Source organism: Miniopterus schreibersii (genome assembly GCF_964146895.1).
Source record: "Miniopterus schreibersii genome assembly, chromosome: 1".
Lineage (NCBI taxonomy): Eukaryota > Metazoa > Chordata > Mammalia > Chiroptera > Miniopteridae > Miniopterus > Miniopterus schreibersii.
This window is the reverse complement of record NC_138101.1, coordinates 36,433,633-36,456,079: the sequence shown is the minus strand read 5'-3', so window position 1 is coordinate 36,456,079 and position 22,447 is coordinate 36,433,633. Positions and strand designations below refer to the sequence as shown.

General features: G+C 36.1%; 1 protein-coding gene across 8 annotated transcripts in view; it reads left to right on the top strand.

Moving 5' to 3' along the window:
• Positions 1–22,447, top strand: part of EPHA5 (EPH receptor A5) — a 292,548-nt gene that overhangs the window by 48,824 nt on the left and 221,277 nt on the right. For all 8 annotated transcript variants that reach the window (XM_081130801.1, XM_081130800.1, XM_081130799.1 and 5 more), the window contains exon 3: positions 18,365–19,028. In XM_081130801.1, coding sequence (XP_080986927.1) covers positions 18,365–19,028 — 664 coding nt within the window. The remainder of the gene's footprint in view (positions 1–18,364; positions 19,029–22,447) is intronic.

The following is a 22,447-nucleotide window of genomic DNA, read 5'->3' as shown; positions in this document are numbered from 1 at the left end:
TTGTTTTAAATGCCTATTTTGTCTATTGAATTTGTTAAGTTCCTTTACTGATGAAATTATATTCAATAGTTTATGCCCTTAAAGACACCTGCCTTCAAATTTATTAAAATATTATGCGCGAGATAACAATGGGGTTTATTTTTTATGAGTTTAAAAGAAATGCAGTGAATGAAAGTTCTTACTCTTGTCTGTAGTAAGCACATCACACTCTGCTGTGAATTGGTGAATTGCTAATATGAAAGGCATTGAACAATGACAAATAAATCTTAAAGCATTTAATTTTGGGTTTTGAAATGTCACCAAAATTGTTTTTGTATATAAAACAATTCAATAAAAATTTTATTATATTTATAATTATTTTATGCCCTCCTGACTCTTTACCTTTTCCTGAAGAATAACAATTTACTTTTATCTCTATTATTGCACATTTCTACAGGCTTTTGGCCAAATTCTGTTTTCCTAGTTTCTGATCTGTATCATGATTGGTAATAGTGAAGTGTGAGGTTAGCTATTAGATCATGAGATTACTGTAGGTTTTTGTCTGTTATTCTTTAGTTACTGATGGTGTAAATATATGCATTTTTAGCATTTCTGAAACCTTAATTAGAATTTAGAAATTTTGTCAAATAAAACCTTAAACTTTCATTGTTAATTGTAATAGTTGCCACAGTGCTATCAGAGCATGTGGTTGTTAAAGCACGTAGTTCATTTATTTCCAGGAACCAGTTATTCTGTATCAGAATATTTAATATTATTTCATTAAATTTTTTGTTATATTGTTCTAGGACACTCTTAATAATAGATATGACTATTATCATTATGTAGTGAGGCAGAAATATTCCTACTCAAGCAGTAATTATGAAGCTACTAACCCCAAAGTTCTTATGCCTCAGTCTCTGTAGAGTGCTATTCTGAATATGCCAAGAATTCCAGCATCCTGGAACCTCCTACCTCATATAATCATCTTGGAAAGCTATAAGAGAGAGTTAATAGTTCCTTTCCAGTACGTACCACAAACCTGGTATTATATTTTTATATTACCTTATATTATTCTGTATTATATTAATATCACTATTGTATGCCTCCTATGATAGCATGTTAGGTATAGGTATAATATCAGAAACGTGCAGTAGTCTTTCTTGTTCAAGGTTATGTCTCCAGCTCATAGTATGTGGTCAATATAATTGTGGAATGAATAAATAAAAATTGATTGTGTTGTTATGAATAATTATGCTGTTTATCACCCAGTGATTTAAAAATTAAACTCACAGCATCCTTAGATCAAAACCCATAAACCACCCTCTATTATCACTATTGTTTCATTAAAAAAGAGAGTTCTAATACCAAAATTAAAAAAAGCGTAAAAATCCCCAAATAAAGAATAATGCATTAAATTGAATAAATCTGATTTTATGAAATACCTACTATATTTTTCTTATTTCCTTAAGAAATAGTGAAGGCTTTGTTATGGTCCATTGGAGATCATTTGCAATGATGTAAAATTTGTATGTTATTTACAGACTGGGATGCTTGAATTACTATCCAGGATTTTTCAAATCTGCCACATTCTCTCTACCTTGAACACACTTTGGCAAATTCACCCAGGTTTTGTAGGTGAACAAATAAACTAAATTAAAGTGTGTGTTTTTATAGAAAACTTTTATAAAGCTATGGTATTTACCGTGATTTCTAACTCTGTATTTACCCAGACCCTAGTTGGTGGGTTTAATCAAGAACTGTATTAAGTTCACAGTTTATCTTTGAAGAGTATATAGAAATACTGTTTAGAGTTGATTCTAAACAAAAACAATTACTCTTCTGTAGAAAATAAAAACTGAACAGGATGCAGTTACAAGGATGCGTAGAGTGTGTTGGGCCTGCCTGAATAATTTTAACCTTAAGACACTCCTTTAAGGTTTAATCATACTCCTTAGGCTTCAGGAAAGTAACATCTAAGTGAAACTTTTTTTTTTTCTTTTAAATATATCTTTATTGATTTCAGAGAGAGGAAGGGAGAGGGAGAGAGAGAGATAGAAACATCAATGATGAGAGAGCCATTGATCGAGCCTGCAACCCGGGCATGTGCCCTGACTGGGACTCAAACCCCGATCGCCTGGATCCTAGGTCGACGCTCAGCCGCTGAGCCCTGCCCGGCCGGGCCTACATGAAACTTTGATTGGAAAAATTACTGGACTGTGGCCCATCCTTTGAACGCAGAGCAATGAGGCAATGTTTATGCCCAGTGCTCCTTTTTCTTTGTTTTTTCAAATCTTCGACATGCTCAGAAGGACATCAGACATGTGCACAAAGATAACACACAACCTAGTATTAGATCCTGAAGAGCACTTAGACAATCCCCAGGATCTGATATATCAATGTGCTAGAAGCCCTAATGTGAACGTCACATTCTGGAACCTCGTGCTAGAGGTGGGGGTTAACCCACTAGCCGAGCTCACATTCTTGTCCCAGGGCACCTGACTATATATTTCTGGTCTGCATTGTAATGTTTCTCCTGTGTTATGATTTCCAAACTCCCCTGAACTTTGTTTTTGGTGCCTTCGTTCATTTGCTCAATGAAATAACATTTATTGTAGATCTGTTTTGTACTTACTACTGTGTACATGGAAATGAAGAAATGAAAGACAAGCTTTGTGCTTCTCATAGTTTAATGGAGAAACAGGCTGTGAATATTAAATAATGTGAACATTATCACCCACTTACTATGTGCCAGTGACTTTAATGGGCACTGGAAAGTCAAACATAGATATCTTTTCTCCAATTGCAAAAGGTTTAAAACCCAGAGTTGCCATACCAATACGTTTATTGGCTCTATCTTGCTCTGGCCACTGTAGTATTTGCCACTTATGAGTCTAGGTGCCTCCTAGGTGGGTGCCTGTTGTCACAGCCGGCCTATGTAAAGAAGGAAGCAGTTTGTGTAAACAAGTGATGTTCCCCAATGTTTTTATTTCATCTTCTCTTGTTTAACTTCCTTAAACATGACTGCAGTGTTCACTATTCAAAGTAGGCTATGTCCTGATTAAGGGGAGGATCATTTTTCCAATGTCTGAGGTTAGAAATGACTCCATCGCTTTTCCTAATGAGTTTTGATATATCATGGAAAAAATGATTACTTGGTTCACAGATTAGATACATATGAATGTCTGGTTATACACATGGATGTATTGAAGCATGCTCCTCCCTGAATAGTCATTCCTCACTTTCTGCTTTTCCTCCTGTCTGTCTCTAAGAGGGAAAGACCATACCACCTTGTGTTTTTCTACTTTTCTCCCTCGTATGGGAAAGGCAGTGAGGCTTTTATGTTTATGCAAATCTGTTATCTGATTGCTTAAGTTACTTGGATTGTTTTCAGGGTAAATGTCTTTAAATTTTTCTTTGTTGCAGAAATTCCTAATTTATTTTCTGGTTTAGCATGTTGTTAGCCAAAAAAATTCAACCAACACCACGGTCTGCTTTCGTTTGACAATAGTACACATTTATAACCTTTCAAGAACTAAAATATTATTTTGACTTTGATTCTTATAAGAAAGGAAAGGATTACATCCACCAACAGATAGGAGATTTTAAATGATTGTTCATTCTGACAGCAAGGTAGATAGAATCTTTTTTAAAAATTAAGATGTAACATATCTCGGTAAGCAAGCTAAAAGAATGGCAGTCATTTGCTTACAGAAAAATAACTGAATAGGGTTTGTCATGAATAAACATTTCATTGATTGAACTTTTGATTAATTTAAAAGAAAAGTGTGCATATAGATTTTAACTTGATGGAAGGGGACCAAGTTGTTTTTAATTCAACTCAACTTCTTTCTTTATGTACATAGACCTATAACCTGGTCCTGGTCTGGGCCTGGTATGAAGACGTGGTATAGTTTTGGCCATTGCATCTCGCGTTCTAGAATGTCTGCCAGAGGCCAGTCTCAAGTAGTAAGTTTCAGAACTTAAATATGTTCAAAAATCTTAAAATTGAAAAAAAAAAATGTTATAGCTAATAGTAACAAGTTGTTCCTTATAAAAACAGAGTTAAGATTCTTAAAAAAATGAGCTTGGGATGTAGGAGAAAACATTAGGTCAGATGACAGAAGAATAGGCTGTCATGAGAGGAAGTTTTGCTGTCTGTTTCCTTAATGCAGGTGGTTTTGGTGAATTTCTGCTTGGAAGATTTGAAAGGAAGAATCAATTTAAGAAATATGTACTTAGAATTCAAATATTGTGCTGAAGGATCCAAAATATGGTATTCCTTCCCCCAGGAAACTTTTTGTTTAGCTTGAGAAAGAGATACACTATAAATATCTATGATAAAGTGTACTGTAGTCACCCATATTTATTGGACATTTTTATGGAGATCTGGCTAGACATTAGACTCACCAAAAAGAGACTGTGTGTAGTGAGAGGTAAGGAGCCAGAACTATGAAGTGGTGCTGCCATAAGCGTAGCTCCACAACTCATTAGCTTTCCTAGTTTTCCCATCTCAATAATAGCTCCCTCGTGGACCTGGTGAGGATAACCTGTGTTAAAACATGTAAAGAATTTAGGAAAGTTCTAAGCACATTTTCAATTCTGAATACATTTTTTAAAAATTGTTATTATTATATATTATTAAAATGAGTATTCCTGGGTCCCAGGATTCCATAGGTCATGTATAGTACCCACGAATCTTTCCACCAGAGGTGGTTATGACACAATTGATAGTTAAATCAGTGCTTCGAAACTTCTGTTGTATCATTCAAGTTGTGTCGAGGAATAAAATAAAGTAAGAACTTTGCAATAGTATTATTAATTACAAGAGAAAAAGAGATACTAGTATGGATAAATATTTTAGAAGAAAATAAAATGAAAATGATAAGTTAGTAGGTTTCACATATAGAAATATTAATCTAAGGTTATTTGTATATATAGATTTTAATGTATGAGACAATTAAACTTAATGAGAATTTTGTGCTCATAGATACATACTTAGGAAAACCTGGCCTATATGTATTAATGAGAGTCCCTCAGTATTCCTCTTGCTGGATGTTTAATTCTGTCAGCTTTAAGGCACATATTTTAGTGGAGAAAAAAATGAATTAAGGTGTTTTATATAGAAAAAAATGACCTCAGTCATTATTCATGTTTCATTTAGAGATACATTTTCAAAAACAGGCTCCATAAATCAAATTCAATTATTTAATATCAACATACAGTTTTTGTAGTTATATATTGTATATGGTTACTGATCCTATTTTGAATAAAATTTTATATTTTATTATTAATTACCAAAGCTCCTCTTTTAATGTCTTTTTTCTAACAAAGGTAGTCCAGATTTTTGAAAATGCTTAAACATGTATTTATGTATGTTTATCTCATTCGATTATGGAAGCCAGAGAAAACTGAAATTTTCAAATGTAACTTGTCATCACTGTTCAAGACATTGTTTTTCAGTTATGTAGAAAACATTAATTGTTTATCATAGATTAATGAAGAAAGGTGCTGTCAATGAGTGTTCAATATGCAAATGCCCGGAAGCTTGTCAATGTGATCTGTTTATTTTTTCATGGGCCTTTTTGGCAAACTTCTGTGACTAGGACAAGTATGTATTTTACTCATTTATCAATTATGAATGAAATGTCTCAGTTTAGAAACTTATCAGAATTATAAATGCAATCACCTTCTCAAAAATATGAGTGCATACTTTGTCACTGAATGTGAGAAAATCATAAACTATCACATTTGGGGCATATTAGTTATTCTGTAGAAATCACTGCAGAAATGAACTGCATCAGCACTATAAAGTAACTTCTTCGAGAGTGATCATCAAAAAAGTGTGTGAGTCACCCTGGCTGGTGTAGTTCAGTTGGTTGGAGCGTTGCCCTTTACACTAAAAGGTGGCGGGTTTAATTCCCGCTCAGGGCACATATCTAGGTTTCGGTTTCCATCCCCAGTGGGGGAGGGAACTGATCGATGTTTCTCTCTCTCTCTCTCTCTTTCTCCTTCTCCCTTTCTCTCTCTCAAATCAGTAACAACAACAAAACATATCACTGGGTGAAGATCTGAAAAAGAAAAGGAATTTGTGCGTTGATGCTACAAGGTGTGCAAAGTGGTTAGCTCTAAAACATGGCTCTAAATTCTTGAGAAAATTAAGAAATTAAAAGTACTCAGAGCTATTTAATTAAGCAAAGCAAGAAATTTAATTAAGAATATTGAGATCTATACAACATTTTTCTTTGCTTTTTAAAAAAATTCAGTAAGTATTCACTTTGCTACATTTTGGATTAAATTTCGAGTATTTTCTTTTGGTAGGGTGCACTTTTTTAAATGGTTGTAATTAAATACACTCATAGAATTATTGAGAATCTACTACTTATCAGATATATGTCAAAGAAACATTTTTATTTAGTCTTGTAAATTCGAATGTGTGAACTGGAGTCAGTAGAGTCCTATTCCTTTGGGGCTAAGTGAGAGAATCTCTGTTCCAGTGCTTGAACTTTACATTTAGCCCAACTAATTAGATCTTGTCAAGATAGAAATTTCAGATACCATTATATAACTTTAACATCCTATTTTATGTGAAAAGGAACTGGCTAGAGCAAGCCTCAACATCACATAAGATAAATTGTGTTTTTATTTAGAAGAATCACTGAAGTTTCTAAATGTTTTGTTTTGACCACTTAATACAATTTCACAATCTTCTGAGACCTTCATGGGCTTGCCAACTGTCACTTACCAGTGATAATTAGGAACAGAGCCACACAGATAAATGAAATTCACAGTGATTCAGGTAGCCCCCTTTTCCACAAAATTCAATTCTCTTCACTATAAAACCCTTCCTGGAGCTGCCAACTCTTAACAACATTTGACAGAATTGAGTTTAACCTTCTTTTTCTTTCCCTGCCATTCTTCTGGTGGGAGTTATTATTGAGAGGGAAAAAATAGTGGCCAGAGGAAAAGCCTGGCAACATTTCAGAGTTGACATGCCAAGTGTTCTTTGACTAAATTGCTTCTACAAAAAGGAGGGAGAAATAACTCACTCAAAAGTTCTTGTTTTCTTGCTGTTAAGTCCCAGTGCACCACTGAGTAAAGCAGTAAGAGTAAATCAAATGGCTCTGGGTATTTTCATTCATTCTTTTTTGTTGTTGTTCATTCATTCATTAACTCTTTCATTCTGATGCACTTTTAAACTCAGTCAATGTGTATTGAATTTGCACAGTTCTCCACACATAATTCTAAACATTGGGGATGCCCAAACAATGAGTACCAGGTGTGTTTGCCCTGGAATGAATCCATTGGAGCACAGAGGTATGTAAACTGACAATAGGATGTAAACTAGGTACTGTGAAAAATGTCGTTTAGGGGAATAATAGAATTTAGGCAGTTATGATCTGGTATCCCAGTAAGTAGCTACACTGAAGCAATTGTCAGTCAACACCAAAATTAGAGTTTGCCGAAATATGTTCTGTGCAGTGTTCAGGAGAATGCTAATATGTGTTATGAATGAAAGAGTTCTCTGACAATACAAGCGTGGAAAATAGTATAATACAGGGTAGGGTAAGAGTAGGTTTACAGTGTGAGTATGCGAAACACAGAGTTTATTCTTGTATTATTTATTAATTATTGTATTATTTTCCATACAAGCAACGGTAAACCTACTTTTGCCCCACCCTGCACATAAAACTGAATAGGATAATTTACCGCATAGCTCTATTATACAGATGTGTATACTATACATATTTACTTTACACATGTGCATAGACTTATCAAAGCTTTCAATTTTAATACCTTAAAAAGAGATACACGAGGCAGAGCTTCTTAGTTGTTTCCCTAAAGAACACTTCTTTTCCATAAAATATTCTCCTTGCATAGGAAATACTTTGAGTGGCATTACTTTAATAACAAGCGTTCATTCAAAGTTGAGGAGGAATAAAAATAAAATACGGAGTAGAATTTTGGAAATAAAAAATATGGTTGTGCTTTGGGAAGGATACCAGAGAGTGATTGCCTATACCCCATTCATTAGTTTGCCAGGAAAGACTATTTTCCCATAAACTCTTTTACTTTGGGAGGCATCATGATGTAATAAATTAAAGATGAGCTTTGAAGTCATGAATTCCAATTTCTGTCAATGTTTTTCATTAATAGTGCAACGATTTCCCCGTTGTACCTCTCAGTCCTTTCTTTTCCTTTTCTGCCGTGTCTGTCTGCGTGTGTCAGTGTGTATTAAATTCTGTATAATTTCAGTATGTTCACCATCTCTGCAATACCAAACAGAGATAACAGCCAAGGACTCTCCTGTTGCCTTTTCTAATGGCTCCTCCTCTCCCATCCCCCATCCCTAACCTCTGTCAACCACTAAGCTCTTCTCCGTTTCTAAAATTTTGTTTATTCAAAAATATTTATAAATGGACTCATACAGCATTTAACTTTTGAGATTTCTTTCTGTCACTCAGCATAATTCCTTGGAGAGCCATTCAAATTTTTACTTGTATCAATAGTTTGTTTCTTTGCATACTGTGTAGTACTCCATGGTATATTTGTGTCACTGTTTAACCATTCACTTATTGAAGGTCGTCTAGGCTGATTCTAATTTCAGGAGTATTTATTTATTTATTTTAAATATATCTTTATTGTCAGGAATATTTAAAATAAAACTTCTATGAACTAGCATGTACAGGTATTTGTGAAAACAAAAGTTTTCATTTACCTGAAATTAAAATCAGGGAGTAAAATCGCTGCATTGTATAGTAATTGCATGTTTAACTTTCTGAGAAACTTCCTGTTTTCTAGAGTGCTGGACTGTTTTACTTTTCTACCAGCAAAGTATGAAAAATTCAGCTTTTTCATATCCTCATCAGCATTTGGTGTTGTCACTACTTAAAAAATAAAATTATTTCATATGGCGTGTAGTAATATATCATTGTGATCTTAATTTGAATTTCACTGATGGCTATTGACATTCAGCATCTTCAAGTGTTTACTTACCATCTGTATATCCTGGGCGGTAAGATGTCTCTTCATGTCTTTTGTCCATTTTATAATTGGATTATTATATTTTACTCCTGAGTTTTGAGCCAGTCTTCATTTTTGAATCTCAGTTTTGCTAGATATAAAAGTATTGGTTGACTTTATTTTTCTTTCAGCATTTTGAAGGTGCCATACCAATCCTATTCTGGCTTGCCGAGGAGGCAGCTCATTATCATCTTCTTTTTCTTCTCTACTGGATAAGTGGTTCTCCTCTTACTGCTTTCAGTTTCTTTTCTTTTGTTTTAGAGTCTTGGTTTTCGGCAGTGTTACTGTAATGTGTCTAGGCATAGATCTTTGTGTGTACACTAATAGAGTTCAGTGGGAATTTTGGATTTGAACATTAGCATTTTTCATCAAATTTGGGAAAATGTTTATTCAAATATTGTGCCTGTCATCGTTTTTTCTTCTCCTTTGGGACTGAAATTATACATATGTTGATATGCTTAGTTTTGTCCTAGAGGTCTCTGAGGCTTTGTCCATTTTTTATTTAATATTTTTCTATGTTCTTCAGATTGGATCTTTTTTATTGATCTATTATGGACGTAGTGCATTTTTTCTGTTCATTTATACATTATCACTCTATGATTATATGGGTGTACTAAGACATAATTTATGGTATTCTTTTATTTATTTTAAAGTATATGAAAATGTTTCACTCTTTTTAAAATTTTCATTTTCCCTTATGTATATTTGAGATCTATATATAAATGAACTGATGTTAATGAATATAACACATTTTTTATACCTACTAATGGCAATTTCAATATTGGAGGTGTCATGTTGGCATATGTATCCTTAGTCACATGTGAAAATCCTGGTTTAAAGTGTTTTTTTTAAAATTTGTCTTGTATTGCCAAAGAGTTCCCCAAATTTGGCTACCAATATATAATCCCAGCATGGAAAAGTCCCTGTTCCCTATTGCCCTTCTAAAACTTGATTCCACATCTGCCTATGTTTCTCCTAATAAACATACATTTAAATGTAAAGAATTATTTTATATTCAGTGTAACCAGCCAAAAGTGGAATGGAAAACTATTATCAAAGAGCTTGAGATGTCCAGGAGCCCACTAAACAATCTTTTCTAAGGACTGTTATGTAACAGAAAAACTTACTTGTATAGTGAACAGAGCAGTAAATAAAAGTCAAGGACAGTCACCTCCTATAATTATGGATATATCCTTTATCTTATCAAGAGTCCTGTTTTATCATCTACAAATAGATCTGGAAGTACCAAATAATATTTAAGATTCGTTAGGCTAAAAAAATTCTCTATATATTTGCCATTATTAAACTTATCTATTACCTGCATTTACTGTGTTATAAACTGAGAAAAAGGCAGTTCATAACTTGCTTTAATTTTAAGGTTAAAATCACACTGCAAGATTAATTTCACTATTCCACTTGGGGTTACTAACTAACCTAAGCAAAGGCCTCAGAATGACTTAGTAATAATACAGAAACATAAAGAAAAAATATAGTTAGTTAGAAGACCCAAGTAGGAAGAACAAATGTAAGATTTTTCCACTGTTGTAATTTTGCTAATGCCATAAAGATTGTATATTTGCCTAGAATTCTTAGTATTCCTAAAAAAATCTATTTTCGTAGTAATCCTTAAAAACAAATTAATTATTAAAATGCAATAAGATATTTAGATTGAATTGATAAACAAAACTTTTTAAATAAATATTAGCCAATCACCGTCTTCAGATAGTGTTCCCTATTCTAAAACTTCATTCTAATATAGATCAAAATTAAATTTGTATTATACTAATAATTAAGAACATGGAAAAATAAACACTGAAAATTTAGCATTGTTATTTTATTATTTATTTATTTTTAAATATATCTTGATTGATTTTAGAGAGAGGAAGGGAGAGGGAGAGAGAGAGAAACATCAATGATGAGAGAGTCATTGATCAGCTGCCTCCTGCACGCCCCCCCTGACTGGGTATTGAGCCCACAACTCAGACATGTGCCCTGACTGGGAATCAAACCTCGATCTCCTGGATCATAGGTTGATGCTTAACTGCTGAGCCATCCCCGGCCAGGCTAGCATTGTTATTTTAGAAGTATCACTAAGCATTTTAAACTTCCATATTAAGTTTTTGGTAAGAAATGTGTACTTTTATTCACTGAGCAATTTTTTTTTGAGATTAATTTTTTGAACAGTCAGGGCTGAAAAAATGAAGGCAGGACAATTTGCAATGAACCCATGGTTGTTCCTTTTACTTCCATCTCAATGAGAGAAGCACTGGGATTCTGAAAAAAATAAGGCTGTTCCCTATGGAAGCTCCAGTTCCTGACTGGACCACACTAACTATAGATGGCCTCCATTTCTTCAGAGTTTTATCAATACGGCTATGGCAAGTGGATGCGGTGTATTTTAGTCTATAGTATGGCAATATAATCACTAGACATGAGTAAGCTCAAAGCCCTAATATGGCTGTTTCCCAACAAATATGAGATGGAAATTCATGTTGAATAGCTACTGATTACAAGAACACAATTAATGTGAGATATGAAATTGAATTGAGTATGGGTGCTGTTAGGCCAATATAAGAAGTTTAATATTATCTATTGAAAATGAGGGGAGAATAAAGACCAGAGAGTACAACAGCATTATATTTTCTGGTATATTGAATTGAATTTGATCCCATAAATATTTGTTCTGTTCCATGGGCTATAAAGTAATCGACTTCAGCTTTATTTCATATACAGAAAATTAATTGAGTTATTTCTAACAATTGTGCTACATCATACTTATGAATTTTAAAGATGTTTTAAGAAACAAGCTCCTATTTGATGCAATCTTTTTTTCTACAACATATTACTGAGGGAATGTAACAAGATTGTTGTGTTGATTCAAATTACTTTTGCAGAAAGTTGATGCATTTTGGTATTTATTTTACTGAAGAACTGTAGATAGTAGAGATATTAAATTTCTGAAACAAAAACTACATACTGTATATTTTATTCTTTCAAAACCATGTTGTCCTTATGGTTGTGCATAAAAACAGATGTTTTTGTTGCTCAATGGACTATGCATGGTCTTGCTCCAAAATTTAGAAAACTGTTTACAGACAGATGGATTCTAGTGTTTATATAACAAAGGCCCACAATTTTAATTTTTAAAGATTTTTAAAATTGAATTTTAGAGAGAGAGGATGGGAGAGGGTGAGAGAAAGAGAACCATCGATGTGAGTATGAAATGTTGATCAGCTGCCCCCTGCATGCCCCCTACCTGGGATGGAGCCTGCAACTGGGCGTGTGCTCTGACCGGGAATCCACAAGGCTCAACCAACTGAGCCACACTGGCCAGGGCACAATTTTATTTTTTGAGCATATAAATACCTCATTTATCAGATATTGAAAAATTTTCTCTTTCATTGGTTAAAACAACTTTACTTGCCACTTTATGCATTATAATTTTAACCCTTCAAAGGGGAAAAACATTGTTAATCTCACAGAGTTCTGATCACAGACATTAATCTAGCACTAATTAGTGTGTCAGTAGCTCTGAACCTCAGTTTACTCATCTGCAAAGTTATGTGGTTGTGTTCTGTAAGGTTATGTCATATACAGAGTATACAATGAGAAAGCAATCTACTCAAATATGGGTTGACTAGCTGTAACTCTAAACTGTTCCTCCTGTATATATTACCTTGGAGGTTTCACATTTGGGATAATTTTTAATTATAGAAAAATATCTTTCAATGCATTGTGACCCAGGATATAGTTGCTCTTCTATTTGAACCTCATTATTTAAGCATGTGGGCTGCTGCTGGACAAGCAGGTGGACCAGGGTCTCATATTTTGACCCAATATGCACAGGTCTCACGAATGCAGTATTTATTCCTAATGAGGAATGGCTTCTAGTGAACACATCAAAGTTAATAATAATGAACAGAAAAAAAAGTCAGCCCCAACAATAACACGATTCCTCATCTTTTCTGCCATTAATCATGTTCCTAAGTCACTTACACTTTGAGGAATTTCTAGTTGGTTTCTCTCACAATAAATGTCCTGGATTGAATATATTAGGAAATGGCAGACTTCAGCATGCACACATAGACAGATGAGCTCAGTTGTACATTCAACAGGAAGGAACCATAATGACTTTATGTAAGCATAGTGAGTTTTATAAAATGTTATGGGGAAGACTAATAGTAAGCATATGTCATGCACCTGAGGAAAACAAGAATATAAGCCATTTACCTAAGGTTCTTACTTGAGTATATTTTATCTAATTTTAATCAGTAATGGAGAATTGAAAACAATACATGAAATAATGAAACTAAAAATCTGAAATAAAAATTACTATAATAAATTAGACATTAATAACAAGAAAAACAAAGGATCTTTTTTTGTATGTGCTTGAAGTTTCTGATTTTTTATATTGTGTTTCACCTGATTGTTGCAATGACAGGAAACTTCCAGAAATTTTAGACTTCAGGTAAACATATTGTGAGGTGGCAATTAGAATGTGTTCCTCTCTGAATAAAATGGCTGAAGTGCTTGACTTCCATATCTCAGCACATATTCAGACTATATCCCAGGCACTTCGCAAGATCATGGAGAGGTATCACTTTTTTAAAAAACAGAAGTTAAGAATTTGAGATCAGGATATCTTCAGTGAAGTTGGGAAACATACTACACATACACACATGCACACAAAATGCACACAGAGAAAACCACAGTATATTATATCATTTAACAATATTTTGAATAAAATGAAAGCCTAGATTTCACTTCTTTTTGGAGCCTTTCAAACAGGATTATACAAAATATTGTGATATTATAGTTATGTTTGGGCATGTCAGAGTAAAGCTTGAGGCAATTGATACCTAAGCCATATTTCAACATTTCTCTGTCAAAGAAAATCACTAAGATAGTCCTAACATTATTTTATTTAAGTAAGAAATACAGAGCCACTAACTGGTACGCTATATCCTGGGCATACAGAATAATGAAGAAAGCTAGTGAGTGAAAAATAAAAACAATATTTTAAACATATCATGCTCAAAATATTACATATCTAAGCGTAGTTGTAAATTGGTAAAATATAATGCTAATGAGAAATAGCTCTACAGGTTAATAAACTAAATTCAAAGTAATTATACAAATGATTGAAATGAGAAAATGTCTTAAATGCTTAGAGCTTTTTACTGAAGACTAATTTTAAAAAATATGAATTCATATTTTTTATTTGAATTCATAAAATTCAGAGAATTTACAAAGAATAGAATTTATTTTTGTTCAATCGAAACAAAAACAAATCATATTTATTTATGATCTTTGAATTATTTCAAATTTCACATTAGTGAATCTCTGGAAAAGGAGGGTTGGGTATACATTTGATATTTATTAATTATAAATTATTTAGCAAGTGCCATACCTTGTGTCCTGTGGTATCAGAGGTACAGTACAGAAAAAAGATAATCATGTCCTTCCCTACCCTCATATCTGTGTTTCAGAGTATAAGATATATAGAGATTGAAAGATAGGAGGAAGGAAGGAAGAAGGGAAGGGAAGGGGAAGGAGAAGGGAAATGGAAGGAAAGGAAAGGAAGGAAGAAGAAAAGAAGAATGGTTACTTGATGTCTGAAAAAAAGTGAATTTCCTTGCAACAGAGTATAGTTGCAATCAGTGCAGTCCTAGGAACCCCACACATAGATCTATACATTGAGGACAGAGATGTGCTGACAATCAGGCTCAGGCCTGTCCTTTGTGAGCTTGGGAACTTTCATCATGTTCTCTTATCTTCAGTTTCCTTATTTCACAAATGAAGAGTAAGATTAGGTCTTTTAAGCCCTTTCTGATGTTTTACATTAGGTAACTGGGACAGACAGTTTCAGCTCCCAGTGTGGATGATGTAGCCAGTGTGCCCGTGGTCGGGTCTCAGTTTCTACATCTAGATGCTAGATGAGCTGAGACTAAAAGTGAGGCTTCAGGCTGATAATCTTTCCTCTGTACAAGAGCAATCTAGTATTTATCTTCAGGCCTGTACTACAAAGTTTCTTACCACTGTATTTAACCTTGGTATCTTAATCTGTGGTTAAAAAACAAAGTATATAGAAACACAGTAATGAAAACAGAACTAGACGATCGGCACCCCTAATAACTGGAAAGGTCAAAATCAACTCTGTTCATTTGATGATTCCTTGTGTGTATTTGGGGATATAATATAAGGGAAGATTCTAGGCTGTGTGTCCTGAGTCAGTGTTTTTAAGCTTTGAAGGCAAAGGATTGGAAATACGAACGGTGCTAACAGGCTGACAACAGGAGCTTGGGGCTGGAAACCTGATAGAGCAATGAGAGGCAGGCAGGGAGAAAACGGCGTTCAATGGGTTGTGTAGAAAAAAATTAAGTCCACGATACACACGTGGATATGAAAATCAGTCATTTTCCTTTTCCTCTGTGTGATGAATGTGGCAGACTTGTGATCCTGGCCAGGCGCAGGATTAGGATGCAAATAACCTGGAGTTTGCATCGCCCAGCGGTCAAGGAGCAGCCCAGGCATCTGGAGGGGGCTCAGCCAGCCCCCGCTGCTGTGTGACCAGCCTTCAGCCTCAGGCAGAGGAACGGGTGTGTGGGGTGGGACAAACGGGGGGAGGGGGGGTGGGCAGACACGGGGCCTGGGCTCAAGGCGGGCCCTGAGAGTCGCTGGATGGGGAGACCAGAGCTGTGGGCTCCATACTGCATTCCGTGACCACACTTTCAGAATGTCCAGGCCCCTCGCTGGGAGTAATGAAAGGATCAGCAAAGACTTTCCTTAAGCCATAGATAAGAAACTCAACAGAACTGAACCAAAAATATTATGTTTTCTCTCCGTGCCCTTCATTATGTTACAGTTAGCTCCTTGATATGCCATTTGCAAAAGTGTCTAGTAGTGAACCTGCCAGGTTCTTAAGTTCTCGATGACTGCTGCTTTCTCTCCGGCCTCTCGTTTCTTCTTCAGGGTAAGATTTTTGCTGAGGATAACAGGATGTCCTCTATGTATTAAAAGGGAGGAAATCTTGGCGAACTCAAAGTTTTATTTCAGCCAATATAAAATAAATATTTGCATCCATTTCTTAGCAGATTTATCTAAATAGGAGAAGATATTTATGGGAAATGTGTATATATTACCTATTTGACTCTCTGAATGGCTTGTGGCCATAATTATTTAAATTAAAGTCTTTCTATTCATTCATTAGAAGTAGAAAATTTGAGCCTTCATTTATATTTTGGACATTTGAAAAAAATAACTAAATAAAATCCCACCATAATAAATTCTAACATCAAAGAAAATTACAGTTTTTCTCTTCTTAATTGGGAATATTCAGAGAAGCAGGATGCTCATGCAGAGACTTTGAAATTATCACCTGAGGCAGCAACTATTAAACTGTCTTGTCAAGTGCTGCTTGGCTTGCATTTTTAATAATATTTGTGGTATGTTGGACTTTGTATGGGCAAAGACTGAAATGCTTGCCTTAAATCTTAGAAGATGCTATTTCAATTCTTTTACTTGTCCATTCCCTTTTACTTGCTAGCAGGGTCCTGCTGGAATAGATGATGCAGAAATAGGACTTCTATAAATGATTTAAAGCCAAGGATTTGAAATCCGTTTGTGTTTTGTATCGGAAGATTATTATAAAATGAAATCTAAAACAGAGATAATGCAGAATTTTGATTTTCTGTTTTACAGAGAAGAGCATTTTGATGCTATTTTCCATTTTTCTAATTCAAAGAATATATTTTTAATTAATCTTGTTACAATAAGTTGGTTATTTTTATTGTTTTCATTCAGTTAGTTGAGATTTTTTTTCATGAAATATTAATCATGTCATTCAGTGACCTTTTATAATAAAGAGATTGATACCTTGATTGAGACAGGAAAAAAAATATGTAAGTAGTTTAATGTCAAAGTGCTGAAATAGAAGGCTGAGTTAGAAATTCAGAAGCTAAGTAGTAGTTTAAATACATTCTGAGAGAGAAGAAATGAGATGAAATGAAAGAACTAAGGCTTCTCTAACACCCGAATGTGAAAGTTGTTAAGAGAGAGAAAATCTTCATGTCTCTTTCTTGTGAATTTAAGGAGCTCAGCAGTTTTCCCTCATTAGCACCTTTTACTTATGTCCCTCTGATGGCAGCTAGAATTTTGAGAGGGGCCATCAGAGGTAGGTGATTTATGGGCATCCCTTGTGACCCCACATTTATCATGTTTTTGTCAATCGAACGGGATCAAGAAATAATGCTTTATTTAATTTTATGTCTAATGAAATGTTCTATCAAGTTTATATTAATATCTGAAATCACATTCTAGATTTATTATAAGTCATTATGATTTCATTGCTCTGTGTGTTTCATGACCAATTTAAAGAGTTAAAAATTATATATAGTTTTGTATACACAGATTTTTCGTAGGTTTAAGAAATTTCTTGTGAAGAAAAAAATGTGGTCTATATTGTCCAGACAGTGTGTGGTACATTGAGAGGAGTGTTTTACTAGCAAGCTTGGCTGAGATCTCTTCTTTAACCAAATACTGTTTTTGAAGCTGTATAAATTATACTTAATTTTTCTACATGCTGTATATATTTAGAACTCTTAAGGTCATTATTCATAAAGTAGTGCATTGGTAAGAAAGAATTAATGCATTCCCAGGATATTTGAAATGACAAGGCTCTCCTGTTCCTGATCTGTAATTTTTATTTCTACATTATATCCGTCTCTAGGTTTATATTTGTGGCTAAACCTGTGAATAAACATTTGGTCATCCAACTTGTAAAAATGTCCAACACAGGTTGGTTCAAACAAATAAAAATATATTATTAATTTTAAACTAATGAATTTTCTTTGAAGTTTTATGACGTTAGTGTGCTATTTGTAACATGCCAGAATTCAGTAATGTGGATTCACACGTCACATTTTCCTTTCTTCTTTTCCGTGTTTACTGCTATTTTCTCATTGTTGTCTTTTAAAAGATTCTTTTCCTTTTAACTGTAGGACTTTCTCTGTCTCTTAGTCTGTATAGTTTCTTCCCAACATACATCTTTTCCCCTGTCTCTTGTGTTAAGTGCTTACACATTCAGCTTTGTTTTATTTTACTCTGAAATACATGTTCATTTTTCTGGGTAATATCATTCTTATGTGTTCACTTTCAGTTACATTGGAGACAATGAATTATTCTACTTAATCTCAAGAAAGGAAATATTTTTTGAATTTTTGAATTCTTGCTATATAGCTCCTTCTCTCAATACTATATACAGAGGCTTCCTAGTTCCCAACCTGAATTTGTTTCCTGACTCTTTTTTCCCCTCTGGTTATTGCCTGTCTTTTTAAAAACCTGTTTTTCCGTTGTCTATCTCCAGTGGGAGGAGATCGGCGAAGTGGATGAGAACTACGCCCCTATCCACACGTACCAAGTGTGCAAAGTCATGGAGCAGAATCAGAACAACTGGCTCCTGACCAGCTGGATCTCCAACGAGGGCGCTTCCAGAATCTTCGTGGAGCTGAAGTTCACGCTGCGGGACTGCAACAGCCTCCCCGGGGGCCTGGGCACCTGCAAGGAGACCTTCAACATGTACTACTTCGAGTCGGACGGCGAGGACGGCCGGCGCGTGGGCGAGAACCAGTACATCAAAATCGACACGATCGCGGCCGACGAGAGCTTCACGGAGCTGGACCTGGGCGACCGCGTGCTGAAGCTCAACACGGAGGTGCGCGCCGTGGGGCCGCTGCGCGCCGCCGGCCTGCACCTGGCCTTCCAGGACCTGGGCGCGTGCATCGCGCTCGTGGCCGTGCGCGTCTACTACAAGCGCTGCCCGGCCGTGGTGCGCCGGCTCGCGCGCTTCCCCGACACCGTGCCCGGCGCCGACGCCTCGCAGCTGCTGCCCGTGCCCGGCGCCTGCGTCAACCACTCGGTGGCCGCCGAGCCGCCGCGGATGCACTGCAGCGCCGACGGCGAGTGGCTGGTGCCGCTGGGGCGCTGCACGTGCGAGGCGGGCTACGAGGAGAGCGACGGCGCCTGCCGAGGTAAGGCCGCCGGGCGCCCCCGGGTGTCCCGTCCCGTCCCGTCCCGTCCGCCGCGCTCGGCCCCGGGCATCGCGGAGCCGCCGTTCCGGGCGCCCTGGGCCAGGCCCGGGCGGCGCGCGCCTGGCGCTGCGCCCGCTGCGCGCTCGGCTGCCCGGGGCTCCCCGCGGCGCGCCCCGGGCTGTCGGTGGGCGCGGCCGCCGCTGTGCCGCCGGGGCCCCTCCCCGAGGGAGCCTGGCTGTCCCTGGCTTTCCCGCACTCAGCTGCCCGTCTGAGACGACGGCGCTGGGGCAGTGCCTTCAGGTGCCCTCTGGACCTTCCTTTCAGCCGCAGCTGCGCAGGGAGATGCCTGTAGCCGCAGGGCTTAGTTTACGGCGTTGCTTACGTGGAATTGCTACCACAGGCTTGCTTTAAAAACAAATTTTACAGGTTACTTTTAAGGGCATAGTCAGTAGTGTCCAAGAAAAGAACTGCTTGGAGATGATGGAGTCAATACAAAAAACATCATTTCAGGGCAGTTTGCACTTGGAGGTTCTGTGTGTGTTTTTTCTGTTTTAATTTTTCTTTTCAGTTGAAACTTGATCATGCATGCTTCCCTCTTCATTTGAAAATATCCTCATTTTGCCCACAATGTGGTGAGTTGCCCTTTTAAACTTGGATTTGTATCAGTCGCTTTTCGGAGCCGGATGGTACTTTATGTCAAAGTAAAGAACAGCTTCTAAAGAAGAAAACATGCTTTTCTTTAAACAAATCATTCATCCTTATGAACGAGCACTTGTTTTCATCATGATGCACATGCTCTAAATATGTAGTGAGAGCTAATGTATATCAACTAAGGTGAAAACCAAATGCTGAGAAGTCACCCTGATCCCACCTGGTAACTTCAGGTGCATTTTTTTTCTAAATCCAATATATAATGCGAATCAGACTTGGTCAGTTTTGTTCAGACCTGAATGTAGGTTGATTATAGATCCAAGGAAACAAAACTAGAGAAATAACCTGTAAATCATAGTGACGTTGCTTAATTATTTCTTTCTAGAAATATATTGCACAATTTTTAAATTTCCTTTTTCAGAATTAGCTCATATGGATTTTTTCCCCTGTGTTTAAGTGTGTGGTTGTTATTTCATGTAATCTACAACTCTGTACAAACACACACGTGCACACGTGAACATAAAGTTCTATTAAGTCAAAATTCTGTTTTGGAAATGCTTTTAATATTTTCAGGGAAATGAATTATATTTTATTCAGGATGGGATTTAAAGGAAAGTTCTAGTTAACCTTACCTTAACTTTTTACTTATTTTATTTATTTTTTTTATGAGCAGTCTTCTTCTTGTAAGTTGAGGATATATGTAATTATGGTAAATTAAATACAATCGTTTGAATACATTTCACTCTTTTCCCTAAAATATTTATAATATAAATCTTATTTCTAAAAATTTGTTTACTAGTATTACGAAGCAACATACTCTATTTGATTAGTTGTTTATATCATTTTAAAGATGTGTGGTCACTTCAGTTCAGAGCACAGTGACCTCTGACTTCATTCATATTGAAAGAGGGTGTATGAGACCTCTTCATTTTTAGAGGATACGTTTTTATTGTTGCTGGGATTAAAATATTCTGTTTGTGGTGAAAATGTTTTGGGAAAGTAGTGTTCTGACAGAATGTGTCTCAGTGCAGGCATTTGATGCCTAATTTTTTCATCTCATAGTCTTAATAATTGAAAAGAGACATAATTGAGACACAGTGGGGTGAGCAGCAGAGGCTACACTATAGAAAACGTCACTGAACTGGACTCCGTCTTAATGTGTTTCTTACTTCACCCTGGTAGTAGACACAAAGCTGTGGGTCATGAAGGCTGTGAGCTGCACAGCCCCAGAGGGTGTTGTACATAATGCAATGAGTCTATATGAATAGTGCCTCTTAGTGTTTTCCAGTGCTCAATAGTATGTGGTCATTCTATAAGGAATTCCAAATGTTTATTCTATAAATAACTTATCTCACTGAATGAATAAGTGTTGAAGGGTTGTTTTGGAGAGTTAAGGCATCATAGATATTCCCTATCCATTTATATCTATACATAATATGTTTATGCAAGTAAATGTATGCACATAGGTGTCTTATAAAATACCACCATAGTGCTAACCCAGCGATTTTCTACCTGTTTCATCTCATGGCACACATAAACTAATTACTAAAATTCTGCTGCACAGCAATATATATATATATGTGTGTGTGCGTGTGTACATATATATATATATATGTATACACACACATATTTGCTGATCTAACAAAAATAGGTATGATTTTGATTTATTTGCACCAGATGGCTATTGTTGTGTTGGCTGTTGTCATTTTTTTTTATTAGACAATCTAAGGGTAAAAGGTCAGTGCCCCTAACTAAATAGTCAGGTATCTCATGTTCTAAAAATTCTTGCGGCACACCAGTTGAGAATCGCTGCTCTAACCCATCCTATGTTCTTAATGTGCTATCCCCAAACTTTTAAGTGGAGATCTCAATGTTTTAGAACAATCTTTGATAGGCCAGAAATCTAGGAATCATTCTTAGCATCTCCTTTCTACTCACTACCCGATTCTAATCCATCACAAAATAGTTACAGAAATTAAAGCCCAACTATCTCTTAAAATCATTTACGTCTCTCTATTTTCTTTTCCTCCAATCTATAAGCATGCCTTGTTAGAACTTTATTTTCCAATTTAATGAATGACTCTGTATATAGTTTTGATTTTTGAGCCATGTGAATGTATCACGTCTACAAAAATGCAAATCTGGTTGTTTCACACACCTAACCTCAGGCTCCACCTAACCCCAAGCCTACACTTTAAATACTTTAATGGTTTTCTTTAAGACAAAGTTTTTACAGTTGCTTAAGATCCTGCATGGTTTTGCCTCTATTATCTCTCTTAACACATCTTAAACTGTGCTTTCTCCCACCCACTATGTACTAGCCCCACTGGCTTCCTTCCCTTCTTTTTTTTAAAATTTATTTTTATTGTTGAAAGTATTGCCGATGTCTCCCCTCCCCCATTGATCCCCTCCACCCCGCATCCACCCCACCCCCAGGCCTTCCCCATACCATTGTGTCCATGGGTTATGCATTTAAGCATATGAGCTTTCTGATTAATCTCTCCCCACCCACTCCCCCTCCTCACCTTCCCTCAGACCCCTCAGTCTGTTCCATGCTTCTATGTCTCTGGGTCTTCCTTTCAATTTCTCACAGGCAGTTTGCTCGCTTTCATGAATCCTCCTATGATTCTGTTCCCTTCCCTTCAAGGTTATTTTGCCTCCTTTATGCCCAGTTAACTGACACTAATCCTTCAGATCTGTGCTCCAGCTCCTCTTCTCAGGCAGGCTATCCCTGACTCTTCACGACTAAATCAGGCGTTATTTACTAA